Raw genomic sequence first — 18,606 nt, 5'->3', positions numbered from 1 at the left:
ACACGGCAATTTATCGCCTGCAATGAAAAACTCTTTCACAGAGCCTGGAAAAGCTTTTTCCCGGCTGTTGTTCTGTACAATCGGCACCAACATGAAATGGAGAGATGAAGCTGACCTGCCAATTTATCACCTTCGGTAGAGGCACCAAGTAAAACCGGAAATTTACCACCCTCAGACATAGTATCAAAAGCCCCTTTCACACCGCCTCTAAAGGCCAGCTGCCTTTTTCGAGGTTGCTGTTTTGTATAAACGGTGCCAACATGGAAAATCGACCCGGCCAGTTACCACATTCGGCACGACAATAAGCACTTATTCGGCACAGATTGCAATTTTTCACCTTTTTTCCAGGCTGTAGTTCTGCATAGACGGCATCAACATCAAATGGAGGAATGAAGTTGACCCAGCAATATACCCGCTTCAGATGTAGTATGAGAAGCGCCATTAAGACCGTCTCTAAAAGCCAGCGGCCTTTTTTGAGGTTGCCGTTTTGTATAAATGCCGCCAAAATGAAACATTTTCTTGGCAATTTACCACATTCGGTATGATGAGACGCTCTTTTTCGGCAACGATGGCAATTTTTCACCTTTTTTACAGACTGCTCTTCTGCATACACAGCACCGACATCAAATGGAGGAATGACGTTGACGCGGCAATTTACCCCCTTCAGACGTAGTATGACAAGCCCCTTTCACACTGTTTCTAAAAGCTAGCGGCCTTTTCCAAAGTTGCTGTTTTACATAAATGCCGCCAATATGGAAAGTCGACCCGGCCATTTACCACAATCGGCTTGATGAGAAGCTCTTTTCCTGCAAAGACGTCAGTTTTTCACCTTTTCCCAGGCTGCTGTTCTGTACAAGTACAACAGAACCAACATCAAATGGAGGAATAAAGTTGACTTGGAAATGTACCCCCCTATGAGGTAGTATGAAAAGCCGCTTTTACACCGTCTCTAAAATATGGCGATTGCACATCTTTTTTGAGGTCACTGTTTTGTATAAACAGCACCAACATGGAATGGTGGCACAGTTCGAGCTGGCAATGTAGCGCCTTCTGTACCATCACAAGCCCCTTTCACATGGCCTCTAAAAGCCAGCGCCCTTTTTCGAGGTTGCTGTTTTATATAAACGGCACCAACATGAAAAGTCAACCTGGCAATTTGCCACATTCGGTACGACGAGAAGCTCTTTTCTGGCAAAGACGGGATTTTTTAACCTTGTTTTCCAGGCTGCTGTTCTGTATAAACGGCACCACAATTTACCCCCCTCGGAGGTAATATGAGAAGCCCCTTTCACACTGGCTCTAAAAGCTGGCAATTGTCCACCTTTTTCAAGGTTGCTCTTTTGTATAACCGGCACCAACATGAAATGGGGGCACAACTCAGCCTCTGTAGTATCGGAGGCACCTTTCACACTGCCTGTAAAAGCTGGGTCGCTGTTCTGTATGATGTGCACCAACACAGAATGAGGGAATGAAGTCCACTCGGTGATCTCACAGCCTTTAGAGGTGTTATCAGAAGCTCCTTTCACACTGCCTCCAAAAGCAGTCATTTTTCTGCATTTTCTGCCAAGCTACTGTTCTGTACAAAAGTAAGTTCACATCATTAACATCAAAGGTCCCCTTCAAACTGCTTCTAAACCCGGCCTTTTTCCGACACGGATTGAGGGTATAAAGTAAACCTGGTAATTAACAATCTTCTGAGGTAGTATCTAAAAGCCCCTTTCACACAGCTTTTGAAAGTACCTCTCTGTATGAACAGCATTGATGCAGAATAGGGGGTGGAATGGTTATCGAGGAAAAACAGAAGTTGATTTCTTTTGAATTCCCAACGAAGGAATGTCGGCACGTGAGCGTGCACATTTTTGCGGCGTGATTGCGTGCCAGGTGGGTCACCGTGACTGTGTGGATTGAGTCAACGTGATTGCTCAATGCTGAGCACCGCCAATTGGAAGTGGCGTGTTGTAGCTGCGGCGCAAACTGGTCCCTCTGTCAACATTGACAGGTAGTATCTTGAAAGGAAGGAAGTAGGGGTGGCCTGATCAACCAAATATTGATACCAGGTGTAGTATCAGTCTGGAATCGATACTGGCGCGATGAGGTTGAGGTTTCAGTAAAGTTCATTTTTCATTATGTGTAATAAAAAGGAATCGTCGTATTATTTTATTGATATTGTCTTTTACTGCACTGTCATATTTATGTGTTGCAACATTTTTCACAAATAACATATTTCTTTTTAAGTGACGTCATTAGCAAGGAACTGCACCGAAGAAGCAGAACCACGGTCAATGAGCTCGCTTACCGTGTCCGGTTCCGGAGGAATATGAGTTTGATCAGCGGGTGTGTGAAATGCACCAGTCCGCTCTTGGATATGCTGGTGACCCGCAGCCGGTGGTCCAGAATGTGCAGATCCATGTTCTGGTCCCGCGGGCGAGCATGCGACGGAAAGGGGTGGGAATTGGGGGGGTGTAAATGTTTAAAAACAAAGTGGAAATGAAGATGATGAAAAGTTAGCTCACTGCTAGCTAAACACGAAAAACATCCGACGTAATCCAAGACCAGCTCTTGTGTGCAACTACTGTATATTCAAATCACAAGGGCGTGTCCTCCTTCAACCGCGCCCTCTGCCTCTTAAAGTAACAGTCACCTGCTAATCTAGTCTTTTTGGATCTGGAAACGGCTGGTTGGCCGGAAGTAGAGCTGCAACTTCCTTAGAATGAGCATGACCTTCAAAATAAAAGGAGCCAACACGATCAGTTCTGCCAAGCGGTCACTTTTTATGGATGTTTTTGCTGATTATATGAAGGATTTTGTAGCAAGAGGTTACAAATACACAGCTTATACTTCTGTATTGTTTATTTTCATTGCAGTTCTTCTTTAGTTTATTTTTGTTTGACTTTATAGGACTGCCTCTCTTACTATTCACCCAGTTTTAGTTCATTATTTATTTGTAATATTCTATGCATGCAGTTTTGTTGTGCAATGACAATATATTTATACTGTATTTCACTCAATTCCAGAAAGAATGACAGGAAGGTGGGTATTCTCTAAGCTTTTATTCTGGCAGACACTCTTTTTCAGAGCGGAGACTGTTCCTTCGTTACAATTTTTTTTTTTTTAAACAATCATGTTGGATTCTACTGTCAAATATACACATTAATCTGGTCGCGTTTTACATCGCTGTGCAAATAAACGCTCATGCGGCCACTTCATTAGGTACACAATCTAAATGAGACCCAGTACTAAAATGATGCCTTTACAAAGATAATCATGCTCACGTTGGACTGACACAGCAGTACAGAGGGTCACAATATTAGAAGCACCTCTCAGAATGACTTGCCAATGAAGACCTCATTTAAAAGGAAGCATTTTGACGTAGTTCTTGTCCATCTGTACCGCATTTTGTGGCCAAAGGCCGTAGAATCCATTGTTGCTGACGTGGAGGTAGGAGCTTGTGGAGGTGGCAGTATCAGTCGATGGAGACGCCGTCACTGCAGCGGAGAACTGGAGGTGGGAATCATTAACCTGGACTCCATGCTCCTGATGAGAGGCACTGCAAGACACACATACTGTATTTAGTGCCACCAAATGTTGGCATGTAATGTGTGTGTATGTGTGTGTGTGTGTGTGTGTACCAGTGTAGTACACGTTTGCGTCCCATCCCTCTTTGAGCCAGGCCGAGTTCCTCGTTTCCTCTCGAGACTGGAGGTTCTCATAAGCTGCAACACGACCATGAGGTTAGTCCATCTAGTAAAGCTTTTAGTTTTTTTAACACGTCAATAAATGTTCCAATGACGGAATATTAGGGCCACATTGAAAAAAAAATAATCTGAGATTTTCAGAATAAAGTGAATTTACGAGAATACCGTCGTAAATTTCAGAGAAAAAAAGCCGTAAATTTTACAAGAAAAAAGTCATACATTTACGAGAATAAAGTCGTAAATTTATGAGAAAAAAAGTCGTAACATTAGCCCCTTTCAATAGCTGTCTCAAGCAATTCCTGTTAAGGCGGGGTATTAAAATAATCTGAGATTTCAAGATTAAAGTCGTAAATTTACGTGAATAAAGTCATAAATTTACAAGAAAACACTCGCAACTTTATGCTACAGGCATTGCCTGAGACAGCTATGAAAAGGCGGGAATTATGTGACCGTTGGCCTTGGGCATGTGGAGGGGGCGGGGTAAAGAAGGCGGAAGGGAGAAGGGCTAGCCATGCTAATCTTGTTTGTGCTCAACTGCTGCTGTCTCATTATACATAAAAGCTTGCCTGAAGCAAGAGGAAATTTTCCTTCCTTACTGTACCCCACATGGGTCAAACTCGTGCTCTGGAGCGCCGAGACGCTGCAGGTTTTCTCTCCAACCAGTTTCTTCAGCAGGTGATTTAATTGATGAGCTCCTTCCCTCAAACTGAAGGTGTTGATCATTAAAATCACCTGCTTTAGTGACTGGCTGGAAAGAAAACCTGCAGTGTCTCGGCCCTCCATGGCACCAGTTTGACACCCCTGGTGTAGAACGATGCTCTATTTTCCCTCTGACACGTGTGACACCTAATATTACGACTTCATTCTTGTAAATTTACATCTTTATGCTCGTAAATTTACCACTTTATTCTCATAATAATACAACTTTTTTCTCATTGATTTATTCCTTTTTTTCTCAAAATTTTTTTTACTTTTCTCCCGTAAATTTACCACTTTATTTTCATAATATTATGACTTTTTTCTTGTGAATTTACAACTTTATTTTCCTTAATTTGGGACTTTATTCTCGCAAATTTCTGACTTTTTGCTTGTAAATTTACTACTTTTTTCTCATAAATTTACGACTTTATTCTCCTAATATTACAACTTTATTTTATTAACATTACGGCTTTTTTCTCATGTATTTATGACATTATTCTCGTGTATTTATAATTTTTCTATTAAATTTACCACTTTTTTCTCATAATAGTACGACTCTTTTTCTTGTGAATTCATGACTTTATTCTCGTAACATTACAACTTCTTTCTCATATTCTCAAGATTCAAGATTCAAGAGTTTTATTGTCATATGCACGGTAAAACAGGCAGTTCTACTATGCAATGAAATTCTTATTCTCTTCATTCGCCCAAGAAAAGAAAGAAAACACAACAAAAAGAATAAGAACATAAGAAACATAAATACCAATAAATTAAGCAACAACAACAGAAGAGACATTAATACAGATAAATAATACAAATAAATTAATTAATTAATTAATTAATTAATAAAGTGCTATGAGTGTGTGCGTGTGTTGCGTGTGGCGTGTGTGAGTGCTTCGTTGAGAAGCCTGATGGCCTGTGGGTAAAAGCTGTTTGCCAGCCTTGTGGTCCTGGACTTCAAACTCCTGTAGCGTCTGCCTGACGGTAGGAGTGTGAATAATGAGTGTTGTGGATGTGTGCTGTCCTTGATGAGGTTGTGTGTTCTGCGTAGGACTCTAGTTTTATAAATGTCTTGCAGTGAGGGGAGGGCTGCCCCAACAATGTTCTGTGAGGTCTTGATCACCCGCTGGAGTGCCTTCCTATCACGTGTTGTACAGTTACCGTACCAAACAGTGATGGAGGCGGTAAGGACACTTTCCATAGTGCATCTGTAGAAGTAACTGAGGATTGTGGTGGACATGCCAAATTTCCTCAGTCTTCTCAGGAAGTACAGTCTCCTTTGGGACTTCTTCATAATTTGTTGGGTGTTGTGAGACCAGGTGAGGTCCTCGCTGATGTGTGTGCCAAGGAACTTGAAGGTTTTCACCCTCTCCACCTCAGTCTCATCAATAAACAGGGGTATATGCGGCTCCTTTTCCCTTGTTCTTGGGTCGATGATCATCTCTTTAGTCTTATCTGTATTGAGAAGGAGATTGTTATCACGACACCAAGCTATGAGGTCCGCCACCTCTCTTCTGTATGATGTTTCAACACCACCAGTGATCAGTCCGATGACTGTAGTGTCATCCGCAAATTTAATGATGCTGGTGTTGTTCTGGGAGGCCACGCAATCGTAGGTGAAGAGCGTGTAGAGGAGCGGACTCAGCACACACCCCTGTGGGGTCCCAGTGCTCACAATTCTTGAGCTGGATGTGCGATTGTGGACTCTGACTGACTGGGGTCTGCCTGTTAGAAAGTTAAACACCCAGTTACAGAGGGAGGGTGACAGGCCAAGTGTGAGGAGCTTATTTGTGAGTTTGTGGGGGCTGACTGTATTAAAAGCAGAGCTATAGTCTATAAATAGCATTCTGACATATGTGTCCTGGCACTGTGGGTGAGAAAGGGCTGTGTGGATGGCAGTGTTGACTGCATCATCCGTAGATCATTCTCATAATATTACAAATTTTTTCCTCGTAAATTTATGACTTTATTCTCGGAAATTTGTGACTTTATTCTCGTAATATTACGCCTTTTTTCAAGTAAATTTACAACTTTATTTTTTCGCATAATAAATTGTTTATGACCCATCTAATTTTTTTAAGTCTTAATATGAGAAACAAAAAAACATCAAATAATTTTGGAAACTTTAGGTTGTATTTTGATAAATGATAAAATACACAATAATAAAGCTAACGTGCAGCTAAATTATACAGCATGAGAAAGAATGATGTGTTTTGTCATATAATATAAAAACTTTATTTTCACAAAATTACAACTTTATTCTCAAAACATTTTGCCTTTTTTCATGTAAGAATAAGAAAAATATTCCTAAATTATTCTTTATTGTAGCAATACTATGACCTATTTGTTTTTTTTAAATCTTCCCCCCCTATAATAACAGGGGAAAAAAAGTTGACATTTAGGCAATAATAGTGAAAAAGTGAAATTATTTTGGAGTTAAATTATTATTTATTTTAAAACTAATGTAGCTTTATTGTGCAACATTATGACCTAATCACATTTTTTTCCTTTAGGAATAGAACCAATTTTACCAATAATAGAAACTAATTATGACAATTAGGTTATACTGCAATATTACCACAATAAAGTATAAAGTTACATTATTTTGAGAATAAATAATAATTTAACTTAAATGTCAAAATAAAAAATATATATATATATTAAATAATCCTAAAAAATTGTTATTACAATAAAATGGAAGTATTTTTAAATTTAAGTCAAATTATTATTATTTATTTTCTAAATGTAAATTTAGACTTAACTGTCATATTTTTTCCTATTATAATAATAAAAACTTATGATGACAATTAGGTCGTAATATTACCACAATATAGTTAACATTTTTTTGAGAATAGATAATCATAATTGAACTTAAATCTTTCAAATGATATCACTTTATTGTGGTAACTACTTTTTTTTGTATTATTTTTATTTTTTTTATATTTATGTTGAAAAGTAAGTTAAATTATAATTTATTCCCAAATTATTTAACTTTAATGTTATTTTAAAATTATGATGTATTTGGTCTCCCCCCAGTAATAATAGCAAAAATAGAACATTTAGGCCACCATATTACCACAATAAAGTTCAACTATTTTGACAATAAATAATAATAATTTAACATAATTTTCCAAAGAATTTTAACTGAATAACAATAAAGTTTAAAAGTTGATTTGTGTAATTAAACACTGTTTCTACACATTCTGTTAAACCAAGTTTAACAGATTATTACATTTTTTATTTATTTTGAAATTTAAGTTAAATCATCGAAAAAAAATGACATTTAGGCCATCATATTAGCACAATGAGGTTGACTTATTTTGAGAATAAATAATTGAACTTATTTTTGAAAACAATTTAAATTATTTTGTGAATAAATTTACTTACATTTCAAAAGAATTTAACTTTATTGTGTCAATTTTTAATGATTAACATATTTTTTTAATTTATTTTGAAATGTAAGTTAAATTTAAATTTATTCCCAAAATAATTGAACTTTATTGTACTAATGTTATGATCTGTTTGTTTTTTGGATTTCTTTCCCTCACAATAGAAAAAAAAAACATTTAGACCATCATATTATCACAATAAAGTTATAATTTATTTTAACTTAATTTTAGAATTATTGTGAGAATAAATCATTTAAATTCAATTTCAAAATAATTTAACTTTATTGTGGCAATATTTTTTTTATGATTATTTAATATATTTTTTTTTTATTTTGAAATTTAAGTTAAATTATTCTCAAAATAATGTAACTTTATTGTGGTAATATTATGAACTGTTTTTTTCCAATAACAATAAAAAATGATCACAATAAAGTTACATTATTTTGACAATAACTAATAATTTATTTAAAAAATAATAAATACTTACTACTTTAACTTTAACTTAAATTTCACAACAACCACTTTATTGTGGCAACAAGTTTTTTATGACGATGTCATGTTTTATTTATTTATTTATTTATTCTCAGAATAATTGAACTTTATTGTGGTAATATCACCTAATTGTCATATTTTTTCCTCTAATAATAAAAACAGATGGTCATAATATTACCACAATAAAGTTAGCTTAGTTAGAGAATAAATCATGAAGAAAGTCCATTACGTTTCCACGATGCTCACCCCATAAGTGATGGACCACGTACAAGTCACCCATCTGCGAGAAGAAGCCGCCCACTGCCTCGTTGTTCTCCTGGCGGTACCTGATAGCCCTCGCCCTGGTGCAAGACAACCCGCAAAGTCGGTTTTGTGCCAACGTGTTGGGCACCAGTGAGTCCAGGCTTACCAGTGATTGCCCCATTCGATCATGGTTCCTGGCTGCAGCAGGCGGGAACATAAGAAGAAGATGACCAGAAAGCATGAAGACACACGTGACACCATGTGGACAAAAGTATTGGGACGGCTGAGAAAGGAAGTCAAGAAAGTTGTACCCGCCCTCTTTTCCACTACAGCTGCTTCCACTCTTCTAGGAAGACTTTCTACAAGATGTTGGGGTTTTTGGTGCAATTGGCAAGGTCCGAGGTTACTGTTGTTGGACAAAACCCCTCCAAGCATGCCTTGAGGGAGCTTGCTGTGTGCACTGGGAACAGAAAAGGGCCCTCTCCAAAGTGTTGGAAGCATGCAATTGTTCAAAATGTCACCAATATGTAGAAAGAAGATCCAGGGACTCCAGTCCAACCCCTCATTGAGCCAGTCACTGATTAGGAAGAGTGTCCCATTACTTTTGTCCACACATGGAGTCATTACAGAGGTTCTCCAGTAGTAACCTTGAGGTAATACGTCCGCATTTCATAGATGTTTGGTCCTGGTCTGGGAAGAGGTTCATTCCAGAAGCTGAACTCCAAGAGCAGCTGATTCCGCCTGGAATTCAGCATTTTTGCCCTCTCTTTGCGAAATTCCAAATAGTCCTGGAGACAAAGGAACGAAATCAAGTAAAAACCAAAAAGTGCGTGATGCTTGTCGAGTACCTTGTTAACTTTGAGCTTGTTGAGGCATTCCGTCAGGGCAGGGTAGCCCCCTCGGTAGCGCCACAGGTGCACTGCAGAGACACACCAGCAGATGTCAGCGTGGTGCTGTGTGAGGATATGATTCCAGATTCAAGATTCAAGAGTTTTATTGTCATATGCACAGTAAAACAGGTAGTTATACTATGCAATGAAATTCTTATTCTGTTCATTCTCCCAAGAAAAGAAAGAAAACACAAGAAAATGAATAAGAACAAAAGAAACATAAATACCAATAAATTAAGCAACAACAGAAGAGACATTAATACAGATAAATAATACAAATAAATAAATAATAAAGTGCTATGAGTGTGTGTGTGTGTTGCGTGCGGCGTGTGTGAGTGCTTCGTTGAGAAGCCTGATGGCCTGTGGGTAAAAGCTGTTTGCCAGCCTTGTGGTCCTGGACTTCAAACTCCTGTAGCGTCTGCCTGACGGTAGGAGTGTGAATAATGTGTTGTGGATGTGTGCCCAAACAGGAAATGCAGCAGATCCCTGCTATTATGTCATAGCAAAAGTTGGAGGCATCCTTAAAAATGCCTATTTGCGACACCCTAGGGCCTGAACATGCCTCAAACAATTATTAAGCTTATTTTAAATGATAAAATGTAGAGAAAAATGATATTGGAAAGGAGAACAGAAAGAGACACCATCGTACCCCTGCATCGTTACATATATGTACTCTATAAACTGTATTATTATGCTGTACATTTCATGCTTAATTATCACGTATTCATACATTACTACCGATTAAAGGTCAATGAGATGCGTTTTCTGCACACAAAAAAAGAGAAAATAAAAAACGTTGTCATTTTCGAAGGGAGAATGTCACACTTTGCTTGTCGCTCTGCTGCCGCCTGTCTGCCATTTGTCCGCAGTGCACCTCAGCCGGTGTGGGCGGAGACGCCGGAGCGCACCTGCGGGCAATCTGCAATCTGGACTCCTCTTAAGCAAGGCAGCAGCGTCTGTTCAATGCCAGATTGTACTTCCTGACCTCCCGTTCCTTGCTACCGCTCAGTCCGGCTCCACTACCCTTACCCTGCTTTCTGGCCCTTTACTTGTGCTTGTGCTTGTGCTTACCTGCTCTGTACTACGAAGTTGCCCTAGTCTTGCGTTGGGATCCTATTTTTCCTGCTGTGACATCCGCCACTCCTGACAGAACAATCTGGCCAAGATGGATCCCGCAGACATGGAGCACTTCCGCTCGGCCCTGGCACATCAAGGCCAATTAGTCGGTGGTCATGAGAAGACTCTCCAAGGCATCATGGAGGCCATATCGGTGCTATCTGCTGGCATGGATGCCCTAAACCAACGACTTGCCAGCACCTCCTCTCACCCGCCACCAGAGGTCGGTACGTCCCCACACACCTTAGACACACCTAATGGCGCAGCTGCACACGCACCTGTGTCTCATCAGCCGCGTGAGCCAAGTATCCCTCACCCCTCTCGCTTCTCTGGAGACTCGGACTCCTGCAACCAGTTCTTACACCAGTGTTCCCTCGTGTTTGACCAGCAGCCCACCACGTACTCATCGGACCAATCTAAGGTAGCGTTCATAATGAGTTTACTCTCGGGTAGAGCCGCTACGTGGGCTATGGTTGCGAGCACGTCTATGCCTGCCATACGCACCTCCTTACCTATGTTCCTTGAAGAAATTAGACGTGTGTTTCATCATCCCATTCGGGGAATGGAAGCAGCTAGTCAACTATTAGATATGAAGCAGAGAGGACGCCCAGTGGCGGACTTTTCTATTGACTTCCGAGTGCTTGCTGTAGAGAGTGGGTATCCCGATACCGTCCTTCGAAGTATTTTTTGCAAGGCACTCGATGCACACATTAAGGATGAGTTGGTGGCCAAGGACAACACTACTTCCCTCAACAGCCTGATTAACTTGGCCATTGAGTTAGAGAACCGCATAAAGGAAAGGGTGAGAGAGTACGCCAAGGAGGGATACTACGGCAGGGTATCGATCCCGACAAGGATACCATTACCACCTCCGGAGGGACAGACGCTCGAACCAGGGATCGGGGACGCTGTGGCCGTACTGCCAGAGGTTCCCATGCAACTTGGAGGACGACGCCTCGCCGCCGAGGAAAGAGCACGTCGTCGCAAGCTGGACCTTTGCCTCTACTGCGGTAATCCGGGGCATCGACTCCTCCAATGCCCCATTCGACTCCATCGTCACCAGGGATCGACTCCTGGATCAGCAGCGGAGCTGAAGCCTAAATCCAGGAGCAACCAACCGGTTCCGGAGGACAGTCCAGTCATGGGGAGCTGTGAGTATCTCCAGAACTCAGCCACTACAGCGGAGGAGGTTCCCTTCAAGAGACTTCTAATTAAGGGAGTAGTCATAAATAAAGGTAGAAGCATTGACATAGCCACCCTTATTGACTCGGGCGCTGATGACTGTTTCTTGGACACAGCGTTTGTTCTCAAAAATAATATCAGTATGATTAAGTTGCCTGCTGGTAAAGAGGTCTGGTCTTTGGATAGGCGCTTCCTGGCGGCCATTACACACCAAACCGAACCGCTTATTCTCCATCTCTCCGGTAACCACTCCGAAAAACCATCCGTTTTTACGTCATGCCCTCCCAGTCCGCGCCACTAGTTGCACGTCTCCAGTTGGAGCCCCTTTTGTCATGCTAATTGCCTCCGTTCGGCTCGATCCGATGTTCCCTCTTCCATTTCTCCAGAGGAAGAAATAGACCTTACAGGAATTCCTAGCAAATACCACGACTTAAAGCAAGTGTTCAGCAAGGACCGTGCTCAAACACTTCCCCCTCATCGACCGTACGACTGCGCCATAGAATTACTGCCTAACGCCACCTTTCCGAGCGCCAAATTGTATAACATTTCCGCTCCAACAAAAGGCTCTCAAGGAATATATATCCTCTTCTCTAGCAGCCGGTCTTATTCGACCCTCTTCCTCGCCACTTGGGGCGGGTTTTTTCTTTGTCGCCAAAAAGGACAAATCCCTACGGCCCTGTATCGATTACCGGGGGCTCAATAGCATTACTGTCCGCAATAGCTACTCCTTGCCACTCATGGATTCGGCCTTTTCCGCCTTACACTCAGCACGCATTTTCTCTAAATTAGATCTCCGCAACGCCTATCATCTGGTACGCATTAAGAATGGAGATGAGTGGAAGACCGCGTTTAACACACCGCTGGGGCATTTCGAATATCTGGTTATGCCTTTTGGTCTCACAAACGCCCCGGCGGTGTTCCAAAACCTCATTAATGACGTCCTCAGCGACATGATAAATCAATTCTGTTTCGTATATCTAGATGACATACTTATCTTTTCCAGGAATCTTCAAGACCACATCACTCATGTCCGACTAGTTCTCCAGCGATTAATGGAAAATAGGCTCTACGTGAAGGCAGAGAAGTGCGACTTTCACGCCACTTCGGTGCCATTTCTGGGGTACATTGTGGAGAAGGGTCAACTGCGTGCCGATCCCGCCAAGATCCAGGCGGTGGTCGAGTGGCCTACTCCTAAATCAAGGAAGCACTTGCAGAGGTTCCTCGGGTTCGCCAACTTCTACAGGCGATTCATACGTAATTTCAGCAGCAAAGCAGGACCTCTGACTAGGCTTACATCACCAAAAATTCCGTTTGTATGGACCCCAGAGGCTAATTCTGCATTTAACACACTCAAAACTTTGTTTACATCCGCTCCGGTTCTGGTACATCCTGATCCTAACTTACAATTTTCTGTTGAGGTTGACGCTTCTGATACGGGAGTGGGAGCCGTGCTGTCCCAGCGGTCTCCGGTCGACCAGAGACTGCATCCTTGCGCCTTCTTCTCGTGTCGCCTCACACAGGCTGAAGGGAACTAAGATGTGGGCAACAGGGAGCTGTTGGCCATCGTTCTCGCGCTGCGGGAATGGCGGCACTGGCTGGAGGGCGCAGTTCATCCTTTTATAGTTATCACCGACCACAAGAACTTGTCCTACATCAGAACCGCCCAGAGACTTAATGCCAGACAAGCCCGTTGGTCACTGTTCCTAACACGCTTCAATTTCTCCATCACCTACAGACCCGGATCACGCAATATTAAACCCGACGCCCTGTCCAGAGTCTTCAGTTCCACGGAGGAGGGAACAGCGCCGGAAACCATCATACCTGTGGCCCGGGTGTTAGGCGCGGTTCGGTGGGAGGTGGAGAAGAAGGTGTCGGAGGCAACTGAAGGGGAGGAGCCTCCAGAGGGTTGTCCGGCTGGTAAATTGTTTGTTCCAGAGACACTAAGATCGGACGTATTGCAGTGGGGTCACGCATCTAGAGTTACCTGTCACCCAGGAATCAGACGAACTCAGCTGGCATTGGCGCAGAGGTTTTGGTGGCCCTCCATGGCGGCGGATGTAAAGGAGTTCGTCGCGACCTGCTCTGTCTGCGCCAGAAATAAGTCGTCGAATCGACCTCCGGCGGGCTTGTTACAACCGTTGCCCATCCCGACCCGTCCCTGGTCACATATAGCTATGGACTTCGTTACTGGACTACCCCCTTCCAGAGGAAACACCACAATTCTGAACATTGTTGACCGGTTTTCCAAGATGGTACATTTTATAGCATTACCTGGACTACCTGCTTCACTGGACACAGCTCGACTCTTGGTGAGACATGTCTTCCGCATCCACGGCATTCCACTCAATATTGTTTCCGACAGAGGACCCCAATTCACTTCCAAGGTGTGGAAGTCCTTCTGCAAGTTAGTCGGGGCATCGGTGAGCCTATCATCCGGTCACCATCCACAAACCAAGGGCCAGACAGAGCGGGCCAACCAGGACCTCGAGGCGGCCTTACGCTGCGTCTGCCACCGACACCCGTCATCCTGGTCCATCCACCTCCCCTGGGTGGAATACGCGCATAACACTCTTGTCAGCTCGGCCACAGGTATGTCACCCTTCAAAGTCGCTAATGGATACAAGCCTCCTCTTTTTCCGTCTCAGGAGGCGGAAGTGTCGGTGCCATCGGTCCAAATCCACCTGCGCCGCGCCCGAAGAGTATGGCGGGAGACAGTAGCCGCGCTGAATCGCACGGCGGACCGTAATCGACGCCTGGCCGACCGCCACAGAATTCCGGCACCCGTCTACCAGGTCGGCCAGGAAGTCTGGTTGTCATCCAGGGACTTACCATTGGCCGGAACCAGCCGGAAGCTGGCACCCAGATTTGTGGGACCGTACAAGATCGACTCCATCATCAGTCCCTCCTCCGTCAGACTCAAACTACCGCCAGCACTCAAGGTACACCCGGTATTCCATGTCTCCTGCCTCAAACCGGTGTCCTCCAGTCACCTGTGCCCCCCGGTCAAGCCGCCTCCTCCGCCGCGCCTGATCGATGGCCATCCAGCATACACAGTGAAGGCCATCTTGGACTCCCGAAGGAGGGATAGGGGGTTCCAGTACCTGGTCGACTGGGAGGGTTACGGCCCTGAGGAGCGTTCTTGGGTCTCCCGCTCCCTTATCTTGGACCCGTCACTCATAAGCGACTTCCACCGTCTCCATCCTAACAAGCCAGGTAAGCCGCCAGGAGGCGTCTTATGAGGGGGGGACATACTGTCACACTTTGCTTGTCGCTCTGCTGCCGCCTGTCTGCCATTTGTCCGCAGTGCACCTCAGCCGGTGTGGGCGGAGACGCCGGAGCGCACCTGCGGGCAATCTGCAATCTGGACTCCTCTTAAGCAAGGCAGCAGCGTCTGTTCAATGCCAGATTGTACTTCCTGACCTCCCGTTCCTTGCTACCGCTCAGTCCGGCTCCACTACCCTTACCCTGCTTTCTGGCCCTTTACTTGTGCTTGTGCTTACCTGCTCTGTACTGCTTAGTGTTTTCCTGTTGGTTTGCCTTCAGCATTTTCTGTTGTTACTTCTAGTTTTTTCCTGACAGCCTTCTGCTGTCAGTGTTTTGTTTGTTACCCGAAGTGGATTTTCCTTTGTTTGTACTTTACCTGTTTGGACACTTTTTGTTATTAAACTTTATTTTTGTATTACGAAGTTGCCCTAGTCTTGCGTTGGGATCCTATTTTTCCTGCTGTGGCATCCGCCACTCCTGACAGAGAAAGTACAGACAAGTAGGCTTTCCGACAAATCAATTTTTTTTATAAGAAAGTTGCATTTATGCAGAGTATTCAGTTATTGACACATGTAATAACAATGATGAATGGGGGGAGGAAGAAAAAAAAAACGGTAATTTTCAGAGAGAGAGCGAGAGAAAAAGCATGAAGTTTTTCCACAAATTAAAAAAAAAATTTTTTAATAAGAAATCCACAAATATGGGGGGGGGGGCTGCTGAGTCCCCATATTGATACATGTAATAATGATAAATGTGGGGGCAGGGTAGAGATGAAAAACTGAAATTTTTTGGAGAACGAGAGAAAAAAGAAAAAGTCATTTAGATCGATCAACCTGGAAAAGGTTCTAAAGCCATTTCTAAAGCTTCGGGACTCCAGCGAACCACAGTGAGAGCCATTATCTACAAATGGCGAAAGCATGGAATAGTGGTGAACCTTCCCAGGAGTGGTCGACTAACGAAAAATTACCCAAAGATTGCAGGGGCGACTCATCCAAGAGGTCACAAAAGACCCCACTGTCATGAGTTAGAGTGCTGCTCTGCTGCCATCGTATGGTCTCTTGTTGCAGCGCACCTGCCCACCTTGGGGAGGAGCTCAGACACACCTGTTTTCAATCTTCGTTGGACTACTTTAGCTCTGCTTCCATGTTCAGTGATTGCCGGATTGTTTTCCCATGTTCACCTGTTCCATGCTCCTGTCCTGTCTTGTATGCCTTCCTTTGTTTCTGGCCTCGTCTAGTTCCTGTAAGTACTACTCCTGCAAGTTCCTGTCAGCCTTTTTGCTACAGTCTGTTTGTTGCTATTTTCAAGTTCTCGCTCCTGCGCAGTTTTCAATTGCAGTGAAGTTTTTGTTACCATTTTCTGCTAGTTTTTCAGCAGCTACCTTAGTTAGCATTTTTGTATTTTTCTGTTTCCCCTGCCGGTTCGTTGTGCAGCGCCTTTAGTTACTATAGTGTCATATTTTTGTATTGGAATAAACCTTCGTAAACCTACACCGGTGTCTTCTCTGCATCTTGGAATCCGGTTACCGGGTGTGTGCCACCTTGTGACAGTACAATCCGGCCATGGTGGATTCCGCAGAGTTAGACTACCCGATTCGGGGTCGGAACACAGAAGAACTGTTCAGCCGCACCTCCCCCCAGCCGATACCATGGACGGTTCCCTCGCCGCACTGGGAGCGGCGCCTCGACCCCGCCATTGCTGAGACCACCGGCAGCTCCACGGAGGAACCCATGCAGCGGGGAACAGGTCGCCTGCCTACGGCGGAACTGGCTCGACGGCGTCGCCTACGCCTCTGCCTATACTGCGGAGCTGCGAACCACCTCATCGCGGCGTGCATCATCAGGCCACCTCGCCGCTCTCGATCACCCCCAGACAACGTCAAAGGTACTCGCCCTCCAGCTGACGCAGGTCGAGAATCGGCGGGTGATCGACCACCAGTATCAGACTGTGAGTACCCTGTCAAGCAAGGTAATAAGAGGACCACACAATTAGGGCTACATGTGGCTGGAACAATTAGTGGGGGGGGTAGGAGCATACCAGTGTCCGCATTCATTGACTCTGGAGCGGACGATAACTTCTTGGACTCAAGTTTCGTCAATGTTCATAAGATACCTAAGGTTAAGTTGTCTAATCCTAAAGTGGTTCGCTCCCTTGATGGTGCATTCTTAGCGATGGTGTCATATCAGACCGAACTGGTGTCTCTTCGACTCTCGGGTAACCATCAGGAGATGATTCGATTCTTTATTATTCCCTCTCATTCAGCCCCCGTCGTACTTGGATTGACCTGGTTAAAACTCCACAACCCATCTATTGATTGGAAGAGCATGATTATTAACTGGGGGAATCATTGCTTTGCTAATTGTCTCCGATCTGCCGTACCCGAGAGTCCAATTAGTAGACCTACTGACGAGAAGATTGACTTATCTAAGGTTCCCATGTGTTACCATGATCTAGCACGAGTATTTAGTAAGGATAGAGCCCAGAGTCTGCCACCCCATCGTCCATACGACTGTGCAATTAAACTCATGCCTGACGCACCATTACCTAGTGCTAGGCTTTACAACGTTTCTGCACCTGAACAGAAGGCCTTAAAGGATTATATCACGACCTCGTTGGCAGCAGGGCTCATCCGCCCCTCTTCGTCACCTCTGAGGGCTGGTTTCTTTTTTGTCGAGAAAAAAGATAAATCCCTACGCCCGTGCATCGATTATCGTGGGCTCAACAAAATTACTGTAAAGAATTGCTACTCGCTTCCACTCATGGATTCATCATTTTCGTCCCTTCACTCCGCTAAGATATTTACGAAATTGGACTTGCGTAACGCTTACCACCTGGTCCGCATTAGGGAGGAGGACGAGTGGAAGACAGCATTTAACACTCCACTGGGTCACTATGAATACCTGGTCATGCCCTTCGGGCTTACTAATGCACCTGCCGTGTTTCAAAACCTCATCAACGATGTTCTTAGGGATCTCTTAAATCAAGTCTGTTTTGTCTACCTGGATGATATATTAATTTTTTCCAACTCCTTACAGGATCACATTCGCCACGTACGCCAGGTCTTACAACGGCTTCTGGAGAACCGCTTGTTCGTGAAGGCAGAGAAGTGCGAATTTCATGTTACTACGGTCTCGTTTTTGGGATACATCGTGGAGAAGGGCCAACTGAGAGCCGATCCCGCCAAGATACAGGCGGTGGTCGATTGGCCTTCTCCCACATCAAGGAAGCATCTACAGAGGTTCCTTGGGTTCGCCAACTTTTATCGGCAATTCATTCGCAATTACAGCAGCAAGGCGGAACCTCTGACAAGGCTTACATCCACCAAAGTACCCTTTGTTTGGTCTCCAGAAGCCGAAAAAGCTTTTGTTAAGTTAAAGTCATTATTCACATCCGCACCAGTACTTACTCACCCTAACCCCTCTCTACAATTTTTTGTTGAGGTCGACGCTTCGGATACAGGAGTGGGAGCTGTCCTGTCTCAACGTTCCCCAGTCGACCAGAGGCTCCACCCGTGTGCATTCTTCTCACGTCGCCTCACCAAGGCAGAGGGTAATTACGATGTGGGTAATAGGGAACTGCTTGCCATCGTTTTTGCGCTGCGGGAGTGGCGGCATTGGTTGGAGGGGGCAGCCATAC

The 18,606-nt window shown here is 44.0% G+C and overlaps 2 protein-coding genes across 5 annotated transcripts in view; both read right to left on the bottom strand.

The window, feature by feature from the left end:
* The window catches only part of castor1 (cytosolic arginine sensor for mTORC1 subunit 1), a 29,804-nt gene extending 27,142 nt beyond the window's left edge, over nt 1–2,662 (bottom strand). For 2 of the 3 annotated variants that reach the window (XM_054774224.1, XM_054774225.1), the window contains exon 1: nt 2,297–2,658. In XM_054774224.1, the coding sequence (XP_054630199.1) occupies nt 2,297–2,409 (113 nt within the window). In that variant the 5' untranslated portion in view covers nt 2,410–2,658. Of the gene's footprint in view, nt 1–2,296 lie in introns of all 3 variants that reach the window. The other variant, XM_054774223.1, reaches the window with a different exon arrangement.
* A 246-nt stretch (nt 2,663–2,908) lies between these two features.
* The window catches only part of nipsnap1 (nipsnap homolog 1 (C. elegans)), a 28,169-nt gene continuing 12,471 nt past the window's right edge, over nt 2,909–18,606 (bottom strand). Inside the window, exons 5-10 of one of the 2 annotated variants that reach the window (XM_054774229.1) lie at nt 9,367–9,437; nt 9,166–9,306; nt 8,685–8,716; nt 8,522–8,616; nt 3,630–3,713; nt 2,909–3,547 (exon numbers count right to left, since the gene is read on the bottom strand). In XM_054774229.1, the coding sequence (XP_054630204.1) occupies nt 3,483–3,547; nt 3,630–3,713; nt 8,522–8,616; nt 8,685–8,716; nt 9,166–9,306; nt 9,367–9,437 (488 nt within the window). In that variant the 3' untranslated portion in view covers nt 2,909–3,482. The remainder of the gene's footprint in view (nt 3,548–3,629; nt 3,714–8,521; nt 8,617–8,684; nt 8,717–9,165; nt 9,307–9,366; nt 9,438–18,606) is intronic. The other variant, XM_054774228.1, reaches the window with a different exon arrangement.

This window comes from Dunckerocampus dactyliophorus, chromosome 4 (genome assembly GCF_027744805.1).
Source record: "Dunckerocampus dactyliophorus isolate RoL2022-P2 chromosome 4, RoL_Ddac_1.1, whole genome shotgun sequence".
In the NCBI taxonomy this organism is placed as follows: Eukaryota; Metazoa; Chordata; class Actinopteri; order Syngnathiformes; family Syngnathidae; genus Dunckerocampus; species Dunckerocampus dactyliophorus.
This window is presented reverse-complemented; position numbering and strand designations above follow the sequence as displayed.